At 41.8% G+C, this 20,512-nt stretch overlaps 1 protein-coding gene across 5 annotated transcripts in view; it reads left to right on the top strand.

Annotated features, from left to right (window-relative positions):
- Positions 1–20,512, top strand: part of Abcc5 (ATP binding cassette subfamily C member 5) — a 79,543-nt gene that overhangs the window by 21,498 nt on the left and 37,533 nt on the right. For 3 of the 5 annotated variants that reach the window (XM_042699623.1, XM_042699624.1, XM_042699625.1), the window contains exons 3-11: positions 3,034–3,191; positions 3,379–3,534; positions 4,160–4,307; positions 9,015–9,248; positions 9,386–9,559; positions 10,161–10,308; positions 11,314–11,462; positions 11,912–12,019; positions 16,612–16,968. In XM_042699623.1, coding sequence (XP_042555557.1) covers positions 3,034–3,191; positions 3,379–3,534; positions 4,160–4,307; positions 9,015–9,248; positions 9,386–9,559; positions 10,161–10,308; positions 11,314–11,462; positions 11,912–12,019; positions 16,612–16,968 — 1,632 coding nt within the window. Of the gene's footprint in view, positions 1–3,033; positions 3,192–3,378; positions 3,535–4,159; positions 4,308–6,607; positions 6,683–7,652; positions 8,264–9,014; positions 9,249–9,385; positions 9,560–10,160; positions 10,309–11,313; positions 11,463–11,911; positions 12,020–16,611; positions 16,969–20,512 lie in introns of those variants that run through there. The other 2 variants (XM_042699626.1, XM_042699627.1) reach the window with 2 other exon arrangements.

Here is a 20,512-nt window from a genome sequence, read left to right as displayed (position 1 = left end):
ACTCTATTCCAGTATATATTTGTAGTGGATGTATTTTCTAATTCCAGATAATAGCTCTAACAGGGCTTTTTGAATATCATTGCTGTAAGAGAAAATTTCCATATTAACATCCACTGGGCTGGATGTGTAGCTCAGAGGTAAAGTGATTATCTAGAAAGTGCCAAGTTCTAGTTCAATCCCTAGTGCTGACGAGAGGGAGACAGAGCGAGAGTGGAGTCCCACCATTCCTTCTGAGAGATGAGTGTGGCCAATTCAGACCACAGGCTCCTGGATGAACTTAACTATTTGGGCATTACCTTTCTTTGTGAAAATACTTTCAAAAATGAAGTTGCAAACTTTTTTCAAATCAACATTGGTGCATGAAGATTTGCAAGATTTCAATGAAAGGGGAAAAACTATTTTAAACCCTGATTAAGTGAAATGTTTCCTCATTAGTAGATCTGTATTATAAAAAATAAAACCTATTACTATAACTTGAATTTTGCTAATTTTTTTTTTTTTTTTTTTGGCCACGGGGCTTGAACTCTGGGCTTGGGCACTGTCCCTACACTCTTCAGCTCAAGGCAGCACTCCACTGCTTGAGCCACAGAGCCACTTCCGGTTTTCTAGTGGTTTATTGGCAGTAAAGTCTCACGGACTTTACGGATTTTACTGCCCAGGCAGTCATTGAACTGCAATCCTTAGATCTCAGCCTCCTGAGTAGCTAGGATAACAGGCATGAGCCACCGGTGCCTGGCTCTTGTTAAATGTTTTGTGATGATCTATTTCATTTTATCATCAAAATATCTATATAAAATCCTTGATTGTTGTCTCTTGATCCAAAAAGTCTAAAAATATTTATTATTGACCCTTTATAGAAAATGTCAATCCCTAGCTTAAAACACTGATTTTCAAACAGAGTTTTACTTTGTATCACCTTTAGTAACATCTCATAAATTTTTGATGTACTATAGTTTGATACCATTTAGCTAAGAACATTTTCTAATGTTTATTTCATGTCTTCTTTAAGTTATATTATTTAGAGGTATGGGATTGGAGGCATGGCAAAAGTGTTAGGTACCAAGTTTGAGTCCTGGTCTTAGACTCCCCCCCCCCCAAAAAAAAAGTGTTAGATAACTTCTGAACATGTAGAAAATTTCTTGTAACCTTGATTAATTAAGTTCCAAAGTGTCAGTCTGGCAATGTGTTGAGATTTGTGTTGAGGTTTGCTTTAGATCAGCATGTAGCCTATTTTGGCAGCTATCCATTGCACACTCGAAAAAGTGCAAGTCACGCTGGTTCTGTAACTTTCTGTACCTACACTATATAGAGTTCTAGTATCTACTAAGATCTAGTAAGTGTGCTTGTGTTTTGTGTATCTTTCCTCTTTATTGATCCAACATTTCCTTTTTTTCTTTCCTCTATAGTTATGAGCAGATTAAAGTAAGAAGCTTTGTTAATTCTGGGATCTCAGCAGCCTCTATTTCACTAGCAATTAAATTATGTCCACTATCCATGAGGATTTATTTTTTATTTATTTGTTTATTTTTTTTGTCGGTCGTGGGGCTTGAACTCTGGGCCTGGGCACTGTCCCTCAGCTCTTCAGCTCAAGGCGAGTGCTCTACCACTTGAGCTACAGCGCCACTTCCTGCATGAGGATTTATATAAGAGAGAATTCTTAGCATTGAGTCACCACTATTTCCTCTTGAAACCTACCTTGTTAGTGTTGAAAGGAATGAGTGTGGACACAGCTGTGTACTCTCAGGTCCCACCAGGTAGTTCTGAAGATGAATAACTGCCGTAGGCTACAGCTTTTGTTTGCTTGGTGCAGGCAGGCGTCCGACCCTGTGCACACTTTCTACCCTCACAGTTGTGGAAAGATGATAGTCTATAAAAAATAGAGGCTCAGCTGGGCACCAGTGGTTCAAACCTGTAATTCTAGCTACTAAGGAGGCTGAGATCTGAAGATTGTGGTTTGAAGCCAGCCAAAAAAAAGCCAGAAATGTGCTAACCACCAAAAAGCCAGAAATGTGCTCTGGCTCAAGTGGTAGACCACTAGCCTTGAGCAAAAAACACTGAGAGACCTAACACCTAAGCACACAGGCCTGAGTTCAAGCCCCACCCTCCCCCTTTGCATTCGGTGATTTGGGGACTCTGTTGGTATTTTTTTTTTAATTACCTGAAAGTAAGTGCTGGAGAAATTTGTGATTAAGAGAAAGGTAGATAAGGAGATTGAGGAGTGTGAAGCCTCTACAACAGCAAAAGGTAAACTTTGACTTAAATGAAAATGAGGATACACTGTCCAGATTCTTGTGTCACGGTGAGACTTGGAATTGAGTAGACTTTCTTTTGTTACTTATTTAACACTGGTAAGCCTGCCTCACACACAGAGACGTAGGTTTTGGAGCTCTTTGATGAGAATCCATGGGTCTCTTCCTATTAGCTATGAGAGAGCGAGAGAAGCATGTGTGCATCCTGGCTCTTTCTGTGCCTTTAATTAAAGATGACTGCGAAATTTTTTGTTTTAGAAAATGAGCAATACAGTTTGTAGTTAGTAGTGAAGTGATTGACGCTCAGTACACATTGGGAAACAGAAGATGGGAGAATTTGGTGATAAAAATATAAATATTTAGCTAGGCTCCCATGGCTCATGCCTGTAAATCCTAGCTACTCAGGAGGCTAAGATCTGAGGATCGTGGTTAGAAGCCAGCCCTGGAGGAAGTCATCCATGAGACTCCTATCTCCAGTTAATCATCAGAAAAGCCTGAAGTAGAGCTGTGGCTCAAGTGCTTGCCTTGTGCAAAAGGAGCTCAGCAGCAGCACCCCAGTCCAGAGTCCAAGCCCCAGGACTGGCAAAAACAACCAAACAAATATTAGATTATACAACGTAAGAGTGAACCTAATGGAATCTATGGACTCCAATCTCCTGATAGTTTGGATTTCTCAGTTTTGGTGAAGTAGTGTGTGGTTTAAGCTGTTGGCATTTGGACTTGCCTCTCTTCTGTGTATGTAATATTTGTTAACTACTTCTGTCTCTCCCTTTCTGTGGAGCAGGTAGAATGCCAGGATGCCTTGGAAACAGCAGCCCGAGCTGAGGGCCTTTCCCTGGATGTGTCTATGCATTCTCAGCTCAGAATTCTGGATGACGAACATCCCAAGGGAAAGTACCATCATGGCCTAAGTACTTTGAAGCCCATCCGGACCACTTCCAAGTAAGAAGCTCTGAAGGTTAATGAGTCATCGGCAAAGCACCAAAAGCATTTTTGAAAAATTTGACTGAGATGAGGCAGTTGGGGAGACCTACTTTTAATCAAGAGGACTGTTTACTTAAGTGTATTTTAAATACTGTTTGTCTTCTTGTTGTATGTTGAAACCTCATGACTTGATTTCTCTTTGTAGACACCAACACCCGGTGGACAATGCTGGGCTCTTTTCCTGTATGACGTTCTCATGGCTTTCTCCTCTGGCCCGCGTGGCCCACAAGAAGGGGGAGCTCTTAATGGAGGATGTGTGGCCTTTGTCCAAGTATGAGTCTTCTGATGTGAACTGCAGAAGGTAGGCGTCTCTGGTCCACCCTGGTTTCCACATACTGGATGCTAGGCCTGAGCTAGGAGGGTGTGAATTCTGCAGCTGTCCTGGGGTGGGGGGTGTCTTGGGGGTGGCCTCCCCTTTGCTCTTCTGCTTTATTTCCTATTTCACTCTAATCCTAATTTAACCATGGGCTTTCTCTCTCTCTCTCAGCCCCGCTTCTCTTCCTGAGTCTGAAGGGAGATAATGTGGCTGCCTTGTGACAGAATACATTTTTGTGGTAGCTGATTGTGTTATTAAAATCTAGTTTGCAACTTTGCTTTTTACCACAGGATCCTTCAGAAAGGGTGGGGGCCCTGAGAAAGGAAGTTATCCCCAGACTTTATTCAGGGATAGGCCTTTTGGGGGTGGGAGGAAGGGCTCTTGTTCTATTGTTTTCTGTACCTTGGAATGCTCCCTATCTGGAATAAATATGCACATACACAGAAAGGGACGTTTTCTCTAGAAGGTGAAGACTAGGGGTATAATTTTAAAGGAGAGACTTTTTGTGCCATGACAGAGCCTGGAGACAAAAAACGATGGTGGGAGGGAAGCTAGGGTATGTCTTTTTCCCTGAGGAGATGTGTAACAGGAAGACATGTACCTTGTTAAGACTAGAGAGACTGTGGCAAGAAGAGCTGAACGAAGTTGGGCCAGATGCTGCCTCCCTGAGAAGGGTTGTGTGGATCTTCTGCCGCACCAGGCTCATCCTGTCCATCGTGTGCCTGATGATCACGCAGCTGGCGGGCTTCAGTGGACCAGTAAGTTCTAACCATCCTTTCTGACAGTCTCTAGGAGCCCGGCCATGGCCAGCTCTAACTCTCTTGTTCAATTACCGGGGTTATGCTCAATTCTGGGTAGTTAGCAGTTTAGAGATGCCTCCATCTCTGTTGAAATGGGTCAGTGGATTTGGGAGTAATGGTGGCTTCTTAACTACTGGCATGTTGATGGGCAGAATTGGGAGAGAAGAAAGAGCTAATTTGCTTTCCTGGGGTGGGGGTGTGAAACTGAGCTGATCCTGGTTCTGCACAGGACTGTGCTTCTTGGTTGTGTGTTGACATGAAATAACAATCTGGATCTGGGCAGATGTGTGGTGGCAGTATTGTAAACATAGTCTTATGTGGTATGGACTGGTGAGCCAGTGTGGTGACATACCAAATGCCTGGAAGCAGAGTATCATGATTGACAGTCCTATGGCAAATGAACACTCCAGGAGCTAGAGGACTGTCAAGGTTTTCAGAGTTGGATTTGGAGTCCATTTCAAGCTTTGGTGTATAGGGTAAGCTATGGCAAGTGTTGGGGTGTCAATCATGGTATTTTCCTAATCTGACAGAAGCAGAGTAGGTAAGGGAGTCTTTGACAGTTTTCTGGGCACCTGTTTCTTACACCTGCTGTGTTGCCTTACATTGAGATTTTTTTATTAAATCTATTCTCTACATATTTGCCTTGAGGCATCGGAGCAGTAGTACTGATTATACTGTGCATTTTCCGTGTGTGGGTAAGCTGGAGGTTCATGGTTTGGGTAAGTATATGCTTAAGATGCATGGTGACTAGGTAAAACTAATGTATAGTTTTGTTTTTTTCTTTTGTTTGTTTTCTTTGTTTTTCTCCCCAAAGTTTGATGCCTTTTTAAAAGTTTCTATCTCTTTTTCTGAAGCAGAGAACACTACTTTTCTGATATTTCTGGGGTTTTTATATTAATTGACCAACTAACACATGTTTGTATAAGTTTTATGTAAATGAGACCATGTAATTGAAATATTGTTGTTATTGATCAAAATGGCAAACATTTTCTTAGAGCCAGCTTTCCCAAGAAGAGCTTCTGTCCTTGTTTCACTACAGAGCTGGTGGCTGCTCTGATCTATAATCAAATTCTTTCATCTGGATAGGATGGCATGCAGACAGGCTTTCTTGATTCCACTTTCCTCTAAAAAAAAAAAACAAACAAAAATTTCATAGATTGTTGGAATTGTTAATTTTTTTACTTGAAAAAAAATGTTACTTATGCATGTTCAGCTTGGTGGCTTTTAAAGTCACTCCTTGAGCATCTGTGTAGTCCTTAATTTTTCATTTATAATGCAGTACATGGGGATGCACATTTCTAGGAAAATCTTGTAGATGCCAGGGAAAGCTGAGTGCCTTCCTTTAACAGGAAAAGGCCCTTTCTGGAAATGTACCTCAGTGGTTCAATCCTGGAACACCTGGAAAAGCAATGGACCCATCTTTTGTCTCTGTGAGGAAAAACTAATAACAATTTGAAAGTTAATGCTGCTGGTGTCTTTTTGAGACCTCTTTCTTTCTGACTGGAATTAAAAGAATTAGGCTGGTTTGAGATTAGTACCAACAGTGAGCAAATTTCCTGTGAGCAGACTTCAGTCCTTTCAGGAACATTCTTTTTAAACTTTTGTGGATTTCCTAAGCTGGCATGATTTCAAACTGGCTTGACCTGTTCATAATAAAACCTACATAAGAACAGCTTCCCCAGATTACAAGCTTTCCAAATTATTTCTTGTCTTCTCTTAGGTGTCATTGAGACTTGTTAGCCAAACACAGACCACATGAAATACAATCAAGCTGTGCTTTGTATGCATATGCTTTTAAATTTGCTGGCCCTCTGATGGTGGGCATTCCTGCATCAAGATGATCCAAGGATCTGGCAATGCCAGCACTCCTCAGGGTCTAGGGAATCACAGTTTTTGAACAGATTACCAGAATCCATAATGTTAGAGATGGAGAGCCAAAACTTAAGAAACTAACCGAGACATTTTTGGGTCCTTTTTAGACTCAGATAGTTTTGAAAACCCCAGGCCTTCCCTAGGATCTCTGTGTACATTGGCATCTGCCTTAGACCCACCCACAAGAGAAGGCTGCCTCCAGCAGCACTGACTCTTGGTGAATGCTAACTGCCCAGGGCCTTGGGGGAAAATCAGTGAAAAACTTTTGAGTAGGTAAGTTCCCACCCTCCAACCTCTCTCCAGCTGCAGCTTGCTTGGTGCTGTCAGGATCTGGACTTGGGGGGAGTCTCTCTGTAGTGGAACCAGTGACAGAAGCTGTTCTTTAGAATTTTCAGGATGGCTGTATTCTGCGCTCAGAATGAGAGAGTCAAGCGGGGCAGAATCTCTCGCCAAGAGTTCAGGTAAGGTAATGTTTATTCACTGGGAATGCTTTCCACAGCCAGACAGCTATGCTGATAATCTCAAGTTTTCTCCCAGTTTGTTTAGACCTAAGTGGTAGATTTGTAACTTAAAAAAAAAAAAGCCAAAAAACGAATTTTGTTTGGATTTTTCCATGCAAACCTTTTTTTTTTCCTTCTCCCATACAAAATGGTTTACAATGTCATTGCTTTTTTAAAACCCTGTGTTGGAAGTTCTTTAATCTGCTGTTTCCTCTTTCCCTCCCCTTGAAGTTTTACATAGTGTTAATATTGGTTATGTCTTTTACCTTCCCTGCCCCTCCCCTCTGGGAGAGACTGGTGCTCTTACTCAGTGCTGAAAGGGGCACTGTAAAGTTATGGGAAGGAAGGAGCGCAAACAACAACCTGCTGTCCTTGCACGCCTTTCCTGGAGACTGCTCCACAGTGCCTTGGTGTGTGAGAAAGGGCTTCACCTGGCGCCATCTACTGAGTGCTTCACAGGAGGAGGAAGGGCTCTGACTCTGTGACTCAGGTCCATATTTTGGATGCATACTGGAAAAGAAGCCAATCTTCTTGTTAGTAAACCAGCAGCCAATCTGTATGCAGGGGGAACCAAACATTGCATATAAACCTAAAAAAAAAAAATCTGAGGAGGGCAAAGATAGAATATAATAGTTCTTACTATCTTAGACTCAGAACTCTTCTATAGATCAAGTTATAGAGCATGACTCTCATTAATGGGAATCTCCTAGGCCTAGGAAACATGTGATATTAAGCTACTAATGGGAAAACAGAAAAATACAAATTAGCTCAGTGTCTGGGTTCTGAGAATCAGCATTAGATTCTTCAAGACAATTGTGCCTCTGTCTCTGTCTGTGGTTCAGTGATGGCTTATAGTAGCAATAACCTGTGCTGTAAGAAAACAGGGTAGATGGGTGGATGGGCTTTGAGTTTATTCTTTTTCTTCCTTTAGGTTGGGGGATTAGTTTGGCTTTCTTTTGCTGTGGTGTGTTTTGTTTCATTTATGCCAATCTCAACCTTAGTTTTAGCTACAAGGACTTGAAAAGACTCCGAAGGATGCCAACCCTTTTTCTTCAAGGCCTAGAATTTTATATTCCATCATAAACAGACATAGCTTCCACATAGCTTCGTGTACCAACAGCACAAGCAATTTTAAGCAGTGCCTCTTTAGAGAATTTTTAGTTTTTTTGTTTTGTTTTGTTTTGTTTTTTTAAATTCTCTTTCCTTAGCAGCAAGGTTTTTATTCCTAGAGAATCTACTCCCGTGCAGAATCACTGCAACTTCAGGACCCCTAACTGATGAGTGCCATCATCCTGATGTACTGCTTCGGACTCTGGAAACATACCACTTCTGTTCTGTATTTTCAATGTGTGTAGTCATGACAACAGCCGGAGACCAGATGACCTGTTAGATGCTAGCCCTATGTAACTGAACTCTGTATGTTCCCACTGTATGTTACTACAATGCTCCTGCTGTTGTACAGTGTTTGTGAGATGCTCTTTGAAGATGGTACCTTTATATATATATATTTTTTTCATTTTCAATAAAAGTACATTACCTCCACTTCTTGGTATTTAATACTGTTGCTGAATGTGCCTGTGTGAGTGTGTGCCCCGGCGTTGCAGGACCTCAGAGCTGGAGGTGGTCCTCGGTGGTTCTTGGGGGCTGGCCGTTCCCTCTCTGCAGGTGGTGTTAGACATATGCTACCTGAGGTAACATGTTTTTGTTCTTGGGAGGGAGTGGGCATGGGGAGGGCCCGAGGGAGGGTCTCTAGACTTGTGTTGGTCTGCTTTGATTACTCCCTTCTGTACTATTAAACTGCTGATGTTTATTTTCAGGAATGTTTTGCAAATGCACTTCTCACTCTTCCCCAGTACAACTGTAGGTACACTGTTCCTTTTTATCAAATAAGCACGTTTGAAAGGATACAAAGAAAGGTCTTAATTTCATTTAAAGAAATGTATCCATCTGTGGAGATACTGGAATAAGGTCAAATATATACCCTTGAGTGACCATGTATTTAGAATTAATTTCAGCTCATAGACAGGTCTATGTTACATTAGAAAGAGTAATGGTCATGATGGTGTCTGTCCTTAAGGAAAAAGTTTCCATTTGGCCTCCTGTGCAATGTCCTGGGTCAATTATTGTGGGCAGGGTATCTGTAACATTTGGTCTTCTAAGAAAGTTTTTTCGTTGCCTGAACACTGATGACCGTGCTGTGAAGCAGACTACTCTTTCTATCCTAACATAGCACTGTGACATTGGTTGTGGTTGCTGTGGGGATGTTGACAGCTGTGTATATTTCTCCCTGTAGGCCTTTGTGGTGAAACACCTCTTGGAGTATACCCAGGCAACAGAGTCTAACCTGCAGTACAGCTTGCTATTGGTCCTAGGCCTGCTTCTGACAGAAGTTGTGCGCTCTTGGTCACTTGCACTGACTTGGGCATTGAATTACCGAACTGGTGTCCGCCTACGGGGGGCTATCCTAACCATGGCATTCAAGAAGATCCTTAAGTTAAAGAACATTAAAGAGAAGTCCCTAGGTGAGGTGAGTATGCTCTACACAAAGTGCAAACTCCTGGCGAGGGCTCCTTTCCCCTGGGGTCATGTTTTGATCAGTACCTCCAGAGATGAGTGGCAGTGGACTGTCCTGAAAGTGTCCTTCACTGTTCTTTGTATTTTTAGCTCATCAATATTTGCTCCAACGACGGGCAGAGGATGTTTGAGGCAGCTGCTGTTGGCAGTTTGTTGGCTGGAGGACCCGTTGTTGCCATCTTGGGCATGGTTTATAATGTGATCATTCTGGGACCAACAGGCTTTCTAGGCTCAGCTGTTTTCATCCTCTTTTATCCAGCAATGGTGAGTAAGTCTCCTAGCTGTATTAAGACAGAAAGCCCTTCCTTGGGAAACGAATTCTTTCAAGGGAATCATAGTAGACCTCATGCTCTGATTGGAATTTTCCTCAATGTAACTCTTTGGTTTGGAGAAGCCTGGAGCTAGACCATACAGTCCATGTGTGTAGATTCTGACTTGAGGGGAAGAAAGTTATCACTTGTAAAAAGCAAGTGGCAGTGGCTCCTTGTAACATTACAAAAGAGGAGCCTTGAGTGAAGGAGGAAGCCAGCAGGTAAACACTGCCCTGGATGACAGAGGAGTGTCTGAGTTACTTCAGCTCCAATTGATATTTTCATTGCTCCTGCTTCTGCTTTGGTAGCCCTCAAAATCTTCATTTATAGTGAGAACAAATAGTATTTTGTCCTCACTGCCTTACCAGAGACAAGAATTAAATAATACTTGATCATAACTAAGTCCCTTTTATTATAGAAAAAACAATACAATTACATGAGAAGCAGCCCATCCCAGAAAACAGGATTATGTGCTCATTTTATTCAGAGTGATTTCAAGCAGTTCTTCATTTTGGATGAGCTCTGATCTGGTATGGCATTGCTTTTCTTTTCAGATGTTTGTGTCACGGCTCACTGCATACTTCAGGAGAAAGTGTGTGACTGCCACAGATAACCGTGTCCAGAAGATGAATGAAGTTCTCACCTATATTAAATTTATTAAAATGTATGCCTGGGTCAAAGCATTTTCTCAGAATGTTCAAAGTGAGTTAAAAAAATACGTAAGTGCATGTGTGTAGGATTTTGGATTCTTTGGGTCTGATCATTCCCATACTTTGCTTCCTGAGCACATTAGATACTAGGACTTCTTAGGTCTACAGTCCTAGCATCATAAAAACTTTATGTTCAGGCTGGGAAGGTGGCTCAGTGGTAGAGCGCTTGCCTTGCATGCTCAAGGCCCTGGGTTCGATTCCTCAGCACCACATAAGCAAAAAGCCGGAAGTGGCTCTGTGGCTCAAGTGGTAGAGCGCTAGCCTTGAGCTGAAGAGCTGAGGGACAGCGCCCAGGCCCAGAGTTCAGGCCCCACGACCGGACTCAAAAAAAAAAAAAAAACTTTATGTTCAGTAGGGATACAGGTGGACCCATTGCAACAATGAGATGTACAAGTTGTTATGTCAAAAAACGAACTTCACAACTTTGGCGGGGGAGAGGGGGTGGGGGGGGGGTAAGTTTAGGGGGGAGATGGGAAGGGATGGGAAGGGGAAACAAAGGAGGAGGCAACAATGCTTGATAAGAAATGTACTCATTACCTTGCCCATGTAATTGTAACCCCTCTGTACGGTATTTTCAGAGTTAAAAACAAAACAAAACAAAACTTTATGTTCAAAAAAAGTCTTAAAGATTTGAATCCATTATTCTATGTCACAGATGTAGAACTTTAAGATCTGGGATATCACTCATTTTCCCAAGATAACTAGTTAGAATAACTCAGCTTTTTACCTTATTTCCTCCTTCCCTCATACTCTTCCTCAACAAGAGTTCAAATTAGCAAATACTTAAGAGAAAAAAGATCCAGGCCCTGAGTACAAGCCTCAGTACCCGCCACCACAACTGATCCCCTCATATAAACCTAGAATTTGCATCACAGATGTTAAAGGACCATTTTAAAACATAATTGTGGCCAAGAGTGAGTCTTACTTGGTGGTGGAGGAGCAATGTCCCAAGATTTCTTTAGATTCTCTTTAAACCTGGTTTTCTTTCTTTTGATAGAAATCCGAGAGGAAGAGCGTCGGATATTGGAAAAGGCTGGGTACTTTCAGAGCATCACTGTTGGCGTGGCTCCCATTGTGGTGGTGATTGCCAGTGTAGTGACATTCACTGTTCACATGACTTTGGGCTTCGATCTGACAGCAGCACAGGTCAGAGAACCCTCAGGAAAGGAAGTTTTAAAATACCATCTAAGGAGGTGCTCTGGTCCTCTTGTTTACTACATTTCAAGGTTCTCTCAAGAACTGTATTTGTGTGTGTGTGTGTGTGTGTGTGTGTGTGTGTGTGTGTATAAGTGATTAAGCTGAGATGAAGAAGACCAGGGAACCAACTCTTGTGCATAGATGATGTATGGGCTACTGCTAGTCAATCTGAAGTTTTGTTGTTTAAAATTTTGGAAATACAAATGAACCACAATACAATCTATGGTTCAGATTTACCAACAATTTTAGTTAAAGGTCTTGTAAAAACCCTACCCTTTAAAAAAAATGTATTTGAAAGTGTAGTTACATTTGACATCCAAGTTTGCAGCCTTTCTGCTACCTGAAAGGAAATTGGTGAGTGATTTCAGGCTCACTTTCTCCTCTTTTCCAATTTTAAGGCTTTCACGGTGGTGACTGTCTTTAATTCCATGACTTTTGCTTTGAAAGTAACACCATTCTCAGTAAAGTCCCTCTCGGAAGCATCAGTTGCTGTCGACAGATTTAAGGTAAGTTGCTCCTTGCCCCCTCCCCAATGTCAAGCTGTCCCTGCCACAAGTAACTGCCTCTGTACCAAGGCACTCCAAAAGCCACTCTGGTCTTTGCTTTACCTTGCTCTCTTGGGCAACAAAGCAGCAAGGGAACAGTAAAAGAGACTGAATTAAGGAATAAGTTACTGTTTTAACTTAATGTAAATTTTTCCTTTCCGCAATGTTCTGATTCTGGGCTTAGTGTCTCCTCCCATAGTGAGCCCATCTGCCTGGCGCTGACATGGATATATGTTGTCACTTAAAAAGTCTGAATGATTTAAAATGGTTTTCTTCCCCTTCTTCCTTGTTACTATCATTTTGATTGATTGATATCCTCTGTCCTATTTCTTTTTCCTGCCTTGTTGTTACCATTCATGATTCAGGGAAAGCATTGACTTGAAAATAGTAATAAAACTAGATTATGTTAAGAAGTACAGCAGAGTATTAGTTCTTTTCCTTGTAGGTGGTTAGTTGGTCATGTCTTGACTGTGTTCTGTGTCTCCAGAGTAATACAATTATAATAATTCAAATACAAGAGGAGTGTGAGGGGATAAATATTTAAGTGGTTAATATTTAATTACAGAAGTTCATTGAAAGAGCAACTCTTATGCTCCTACTTGTTTTTCTGGGCCAATGAGAGTGATATAGGAGCATTTTTAGTGATGTGAAGGGTTGCAATTTGAGTGTTTGAAGAATAATATTAATAGCTTAGAGGCTCAGGAAAAACAAAATTGGATTTCCCTCTTAAGAAGGATAGAACCTGGTATGGTAGCACATAGTTGTAATACTAGCTGGTAGAGTGGAGGTAGAAGGATAATGTCCAAGGACAGCCTGAGCAAAAGCATAAGACCACATATAAAAAAGCAAAAGCAAGCTACTGGGGACATGGCTCAAGTGTCTATCAGGCACAAGTCCCCATGTTTTGCTAAACTCACAATATGCAATCATGGAAGAAAGCAAATGTTTTAACAAATTGGGAAGTTCTCCCAAGTTGTTCCTATATTCTCATTAATAAATGGATTTGGGTAGATTTTGAAGAAGTTAGGGTGTAATGCATTGCCTTTCAGTCTTGCCACTTATTAATGAGAACTTGGATTAGCAGGTGATATTTCGCATCCTAGTCCTTCTGTCCAAGAAGTGTCAGGGTTAATAATAGAAGCAAAAGTATCCTTCCTTTTATGCCACATGAAACTTCAGTCCATTCGAGCTTATGTCTCTTGGCAATGTTTGGTGGTGTTTCATTTTGTTTCCTTTTTTATATGCTTAGCCCTGGATAACAAGTACTATCTAAGCCTTCCCCAGCAATGAGCTTGTTTCTTTCTTACTATCTTCTGGTGCTTATTAATTAGAATAACATTGACTTCATTAGGATTTAAGAGGGAAGGAGCAACAATTTATTATAAATGTTCCTTCCTTCCTTCCTTTCTTCCTTTCTTCCTTTCTTTCGGAACCTTTTGAAAACATTCACAGAACTGCTCCTGAGATTTTATTCACCTCAAAAGTATCTGCTCCTCCATTATTTTCTAGAAGATGCATCAGATAACAGAATGTGTTTTCTTTCTTTGGCTTATTGTATAATGGATATTCATAGAAGTTCCATGAAGGTGCTATGCCCTTGAGTTTGCATCAGCACCATTCCCTTCTCAAAGTGGAGTTAGGGATCTAATAGACAAGCAAGGGTGGTCTTTGTCTCTGGCCTGTCTTCCTTACAGGAGAGCTTGTTGCTTCCTCTTGGATAATGTGGATAAAGGGCAGAAAAAAGAAAGAGAATGATGACTTATAGACAAGCATTAAAAAGCTACCTTGTGGGTTTGCTGTGCTGATTGTTGCCAATGTAGTACTGCAAATAAAAAACAAAAACAGGTTTTAGCTGGGTGCCAGTGGCTCATCACCTGTAATTCTGGCTACTCAGGAGGCTGAGATCTAAGGATTATGGTTCAAAGCCAGCCTGGGTAGGAAAGTCTATGAGACTCTTTTCTCTAATTAACCACCAAAAAAATCAGAAGTAGAGCTATGCCTCAAGTGGTAGGGAACTAGTCTTGAGCAAAAAAGCTCCAGGGCATCACCCAGGCCCTGAATTCAAGTCCCAAGACCGACGCTTAAAAAAAAAAAAAAGAAAGAAAATACAGCATATGCTCAGGTGTGGTGCACACCTGTGACCTTAACATTCCAGAGGCTGACGCAGGAGGATTGTAGCCTAGGCCAACTTGTGCTACATAGTGAGACACTGTCACAAAAAAAACAAAAACATGACTAGGCTTGTTTTTTTTGTTGGTGGCTCAGGCCTGTAATCCTACCTACTCAGGAGGGAGAGATCAGAGGATCTCAGTTTGAAGCCAGCCTGGACAGAAAAGTCTGTGAGGTTCTTATCTCCAATAAACTACTCAAGAAAGCCAGAAGTGGAGCTGTGGCTCAAGTGGTAGAGTGCTAGCCTTGAGCCCCAGGGCCTGCAAAAAAAAAACAAAAAACCAACAACAACAAACCCTCACAAAATGCCTGATTAAATACTGCATGGAACATACTACTTGTACTGAAAAAATTTTTGTTGCTTATCAGAATACAAATTTAACTGGGTGTCTTGTGTTTTATCTGACAGCTCTGAGCATATTCCTCAGGTTCATTCTGATTTTATTCTTGTGGTAAATTAAAGGATCTTGATTATCATGCCCAGTAGTAAAAATGTAGTTTATGGTTTGTTTATTGCTAAAATTGTATTGTTCAATAGGTGTAAGGGTCAGGAAGCCCTTGTCTTCCTCAGCAGTCTGGGCAGGATGACTTGCACCTGAAACTCCTGGAGGAGGGCAGGGCCATGGAGAGTGGGAAGGAAACATAGGGAAAGAGCTAATAGTCTTGGGGGCCTAAATAGTCATCTTTTTAATAACTCATTAGGCTAGTGAACTGGGAAATTCTGTCACATGCACTTTCAGTTGGTGAGGGTATTGTGAATATGAATAGTTAACATGTTATTCCCAGCTCAGTCTCTCAGGAAAACTACAAACACATTAACCCCACAGAAAGCAGGGGCTACACTTAAGATTGGTCAAGAGGGGGCTGGGAAAGTGGCTTAGTGGTAGAGTATTTGCCTAGCTAGCATGCATGAAGCCCATAATTCCACAGTACCACATAAATAGAAAAAGCTGAAGTATGGCACTGTGAATCAAGTGGTAGAGTGCCATTCTTGAGCAAAAGAAGCTTAGGGCCAGTGCCCAGTCCCTGAGTTCAAGCCCCAGGACTGGCAAAAAAAAAAAAAAAAAATTAGTCAAGACTCCTAACGATTATTTAGGAAATTTTGAAACAAAATACTCTGGGAAGCTTGGAGATTACAATGAATAGGACACATGATAACTTCAGGGAGGAAAAGAGCAAGCTTAGGTTAATATCCAAGAAAATAGGAAAGGTGTTGCTTCCTGTATATTTTACAGCACTTGCAAACTTAAAGCTGGTTAAAGAATCCCAGTAAGTTCATTGGCATCTGGTGGATGGGACTATTTTTAGTGTAAAACAACTACTTATTATAAATGTTTCTGAGTTCATTAGAGGAAATTTGCCTCAGTCTTGAGGAATCATCTGAGGCAGACTTTTGAAAATAGCATCAAAACTACTCAGCCCTGATCCGAAAAGTCATCTTTTCTCTGAAGATTTTCCAACATTTTTTAAAATTACATTTAAAAAATCATTCTGGGTTAGCATTCTGTAAAGATTACTATTTTAAGAGAGGAAGTCAGAAGGAAGTCTAAGTCTTACAGGAAAGCTCTGGGCTGTGGTTTACTGTGCTCTTAAAGACATTTCCCTCTTCACACACTCCATTTTCCTTCCCCTTAACATAATTCATAATTTATTTTTGTCTGTGAACTTGGCCCTTGTTTTTGTGCTCAGGGTTAGTGCTCTGCCACTTTTAGCCGCAGTGTACTTCTTGTTTTCTGGTGATTATTTGGAGATAAGAGTCTCATGGACTTTCCTGCCTGGGCTGGTTTTCAACCATGACAAGGCCCCTCAGATCTCAGTCTCCTGAGTAGCTAGGATTATAGGCATGAGCCATCTGTGCCCAGCATAAGAGGTGTTCTTAAAGAGATACTTCCTACCCTTTGTGTTGACACAGGCCTGTTCCTTAGACCTTCTTTTCTCCCCCTGATCACCTGAGCCTGGTGTCAGTCTTAGGTTAGCCTGTCTTGACAGTTAAGTCTGTGCTGATAGTGCCAGGTTTTGGATAAAGTTTGGGGTTCTGCAGGAGGCTCTGGAGGGAATACATAAAGGGAAGCAAGGTGCATAAAAGGGAGTCAGGGTGGAAATAGGGTTTCCAGATTGCTACTCAGCAGCTTATGAGCAAAAATACAAGGTTCCGTAGTAATTAGTTAAATGTCCTTGGTCCATTAGCATGTAACAACATAGAGGGCTCAACAAGGCCCTTATACCTCCAGAGACAAGGCTACACTAATGAGCTACTTTTGCCCTTCAGCTTCCTTCCACTGTATAGCCTGATGTGTTTTGCTTCGTGAGTGTACGCCCTAGGCTTGTCTTCCTGGTCTTGATCCAGTGTCTCATCTTTGCACCTCTCTCACAACTCCTATCAGAGTTTGTTTCTAATGGAAGAGGTTCACATGATTAAGAACAAACCAGCCAGTCCTCACATCAAGATAGAGATGAAAAATGCCACCTTGGCATGGGACTCCTCTCACTCCAGTATCCAGAACTCACCCAAGCTGACTCCTAAAATGAAAAAAGACAAGAAGGCTTCCAGGGGCAAGAAAGAGAAGGTGAGGCAGCTGCAGCGCACCGAGCATCAGGCGGTGCTGGCGGAGCAGAAAGGCCACCTCCTCCTGGACAGTGACGAGCGCCCCAGTCCTGAGGAGGAAGAAGGCAAGCACATCCACCTGGGGAGTCTGCGCCTGCAGAGGACGCTGTACGGCATCGACTTGCAAATAGAAGAGGTGAGTTGCCTGCCTTCCCCATTCTCATCTGGCCAGGGTAGGTAGCTGCCATTCTTTTAGCAAAATACTCTGTGGGAGTGCTTTGGGACCAAATTGCAGATTAGGCCAGCTCTCATGCCAAAGGAATTACTTAAGTATTTGACAGCAGAATTAATAACCAATGTAGTGAAATGCTCCTATTGCAAATAAGATAGTGAAGAATTCGAGTGGATTTTCCAGTATTCAACTTTGTATTGCAGTTTCTGGCTGTTAGAGCTGTCTGAAATGTAATTATTTATGTTCTAACTATGTACTCTATGCTCCTTATCATGACGGTTGTACATCACACCAACTAGGCATATAATAGGAATTCCCAGAGCTGCTCTTGTCAACACTATGTATTTTTAGTATAAGTAATGAGTTCTTTTGATATGTTCTGTTGATACGATGTGTTCTTTTGATATGTCACAGGCCAGGTAGCCCATGACTGAACTCAGACCTCAGACTACAACTGGAGAGCCATACTACTCAAGAGCCCCCAGATGTGTTCTCATTGATTTGTCAGCCTAGTTTTTAAGTATCATCTCTGGCAAACACTAGGGTAGGACTGGGAATAGAGCAAAAACTCATCCTCCTGGAGCTTACCATCTCAAGAGCAAAGAACAAGTGGAATTGATCGTAGTTCAGACTGTGGAAAAGATGATAGAAAGTGCAGGAACAGGGACAGTTTTGGCAGTCTCAACAGCATGCCTTATTTGAAAAGTAATATTTCAACAAAAAGAGAAAGCAAGCCACCTAGTACCTGAGGAAAGAAGAACATTTCTTTTTTTTTTTTTTTTGGTCTGTAGTAAGACTCGTACTGTGGACCTGGGTGTTGTCCATGAGCTCTTCAGCTCAAGGCTAGTGCTCTACCACTTGAGCCACAGCGCCACCTCCAGTTTTCTGGTAGTTAACTGGAGATAAGAGTTTATGGACTTTCCTGCCCGGGCTGGCTTTGAACCATGATTCTCAGATCTCAGCCTCCTAAGTAGCTACGATTACAGGCATAAGCCACCAGTGCCCGTCTCAAAGAAGAACATTTCTAGCTGAGGAGAAGAAGAACAAATACTCCTAAGTCTGTGGATAGGGGTATTACAGGATACTGAAGGCAGAGTGAGTGGAGAGTAAATAGCAGGTGCTAAGGATGGAAAGCAGGGAGGAGAGTATGAGTTGCTCTCATTAACTCTGGCTTCACCCTGGAAGGGAAGAGAGGCAGTAGAGTTCTTAGACAGCTTAGCTGCTAAATTCAGAAAAGTGTAGGGAAAAAGAGAAGAAAGCAAGGAGAACAGCTGGGAATGTGTTAATACAATGCAAAACAGGGAAAATGATGTCTTGGGCAGTGGCTGGTGTTTTGGGAGGTGGTCAGAAGTGCTTGTCTGTGTAATGTAGGTTCTGTGCACTGGATGTTGACATCAGTGCTGACTAGAGGCGTGTCAGGCAAATTCAGACAGACTGAGGAGAGATCAGAAAACTTCCAGCTCTTGACAGTTATACCATGAAGGGGAGACAGTCTGTTGTGAGACCACCTAAATAAAACTGATGAATATGCATTATTCAAGTGCTCATGACCCAGTTTTTACCTCACCATTAGCAACAGGCTTTCTCTTTAATAACTCTTGTTTTGATTATTGAGGCAGCTCTGTTACATCACTAATTAGAATTATTCCTCTCATCCAGCTGTAACTTACTCCTGAGTCTGCTCTTTAGACCCTAGATACCCAGAAGACTGTTTTAGCCATTTGAAGAAATGTCCAATAATTTCTTACTGGGCCCTCTATACAGGGGAATGACTAGTAAGCAATATTTGTGGATTGTCTTCCATCTACCAAGGACTTTGTGTTGGTGTTGTACTTAGTCACAGCATTTCTTTGTATAAAACTAACTAATGGGTGGAGGCTGAACTGTGTGCCTTGGCCTCATTACCACCAGGCAATTACATTTGAAATTCATAGACTATGCCCAAAATGCTATTTGTCTAACATATTTTTACTCTGTACCAGGAACTTTTTTATTCTATAGTAACTCCTTCTTCTGGTGTCACTGTCCAATAAGGAAAGCAGATAGGCACAGTGTGTGTTTGGGTAACATGACTATAGTCACAATAAGCAGATGTTGGTGCGGTTGGGATTCTAGTATGTCCTGTTTGCTTTCAGAGTCTGTGCTCCTTCACACCTCTTCTGCCTGCCTGCCTGCCTTCCACAAGGACTTCAGCATGCACTGTACTGCCAAACAAGTCTTCCTTTTAAAGTCCTCTGCCCTCAAATACTTTTTTGGTACTGGAGATAGAACCCAGAACCTTGTGCTTACTTGACTTGTGCTCTACCATTTGAGCCATATCTGGAGTTCTTGAAATTTGAACACTACTTTTGAGAACTCTCATCTTAAGTGAGGCTACAATTAGTCCTCTGTACCCATGTGTTCTACATTCACACATGCCAAACAACTATGACTAGAAAATATTTGGGGAGGGCTAAGAAGGTGGCTCAGTGATAGAGCGCTTGCCTTGCATGCCTGAGGCCCTGGGTTCGATTCCTCAGCACCACATAAGCAAAAAGAAAAATAGCCGGAAGTGGCGCTGTGGCTCAAGTGTTAGAGCGCTAGCCTTGAGCTGAAGAGCTGAGGGACAGCGCCCAGGCCCAGAGTTCAGGCCCCACAACTGGACCCAAAAATTTGGGGAGAAAATTACACCTGTACTGAACATGTACAGACATTTTATTCTTTTTATTCCCTGAAGGTGGTTCAGTGGTAGAGTGTTTGCCTTGCATGCATGAGGCCCTGGGTTCAATTCTTCAGCCCTACATAAGCAGAAAAAGCCGGAAGTGACACTGTGGCTCAAATGGTAGAGTGCTTGCCTTGAGCTTAAGAGCTCAGGGACAGCACCCAGGCCTAGAGTTCAGGCCCCATGACCGACAAAAAAAAAAAACAACAAAACCCAAAACACCACACATACATATTTGCATAGCATTTGTAGTATATATCACCTAGAGGTAGTTTTAAGTATAGAAGATGATGTATATAGGTTACCTGCAAATACTGCACTTTAACACAAAGGACTGGAGTAGGATATCCTGAGGGGTCCTGAAACCATTCCCCTTGAATATCAAGGAATGACTATGTTCCGTTCATCGCATCATTTGGATTGATGGCAGTAGTATTGTCAAATAATCTTCAGAAAAATGAATGTAATCATGCACATAGTTTTTATTCATTTTTGTTGAAAATAATTTGTAAATCCTGGAAGAAAATCAAAATGAAATAATTTTTAAGAGTCCTGCTTCTCTTTCAAACAATAACAAAACTAAAACATGGATCACCAGCAAAGTTGGAAAGAGTCTGGGACTCTTCTAAAAGTGAGTATGGATACTGTAATGTGTGTGGCACATTTAATTTTTCCAAAGGGCTTCCATTTCTGTTACCTCAGTGTGTGTCTGTGCAGAAACCCTTTGAAGCAGGTCACTAAGAGGTAAGAAAAGAGCTTGGGATTATGACAGTTCCTGTATTGATGGACTGTAATTAATGTTTGTTT

Source organism: Dipodomys spectabilis, unplaced genomic scaffold, assembly GCF_019054845.1.
Source record: "Dipodomys spectabilis isolate Male_0828 unplaced genomic scaffold, ASM1905484v1 ptg000260l, whole genome shotgun sequence".
NCBI classification, from domain to species: Eukaryota; Metazoa; Chordata; class Mammalia; order Rodentia; family Heteromyidae; genus Dipodomys; species Dipodomys spectabilis.
This window is presented reverse-complemented; position numbering and strand designations above follow the sequence as displayed.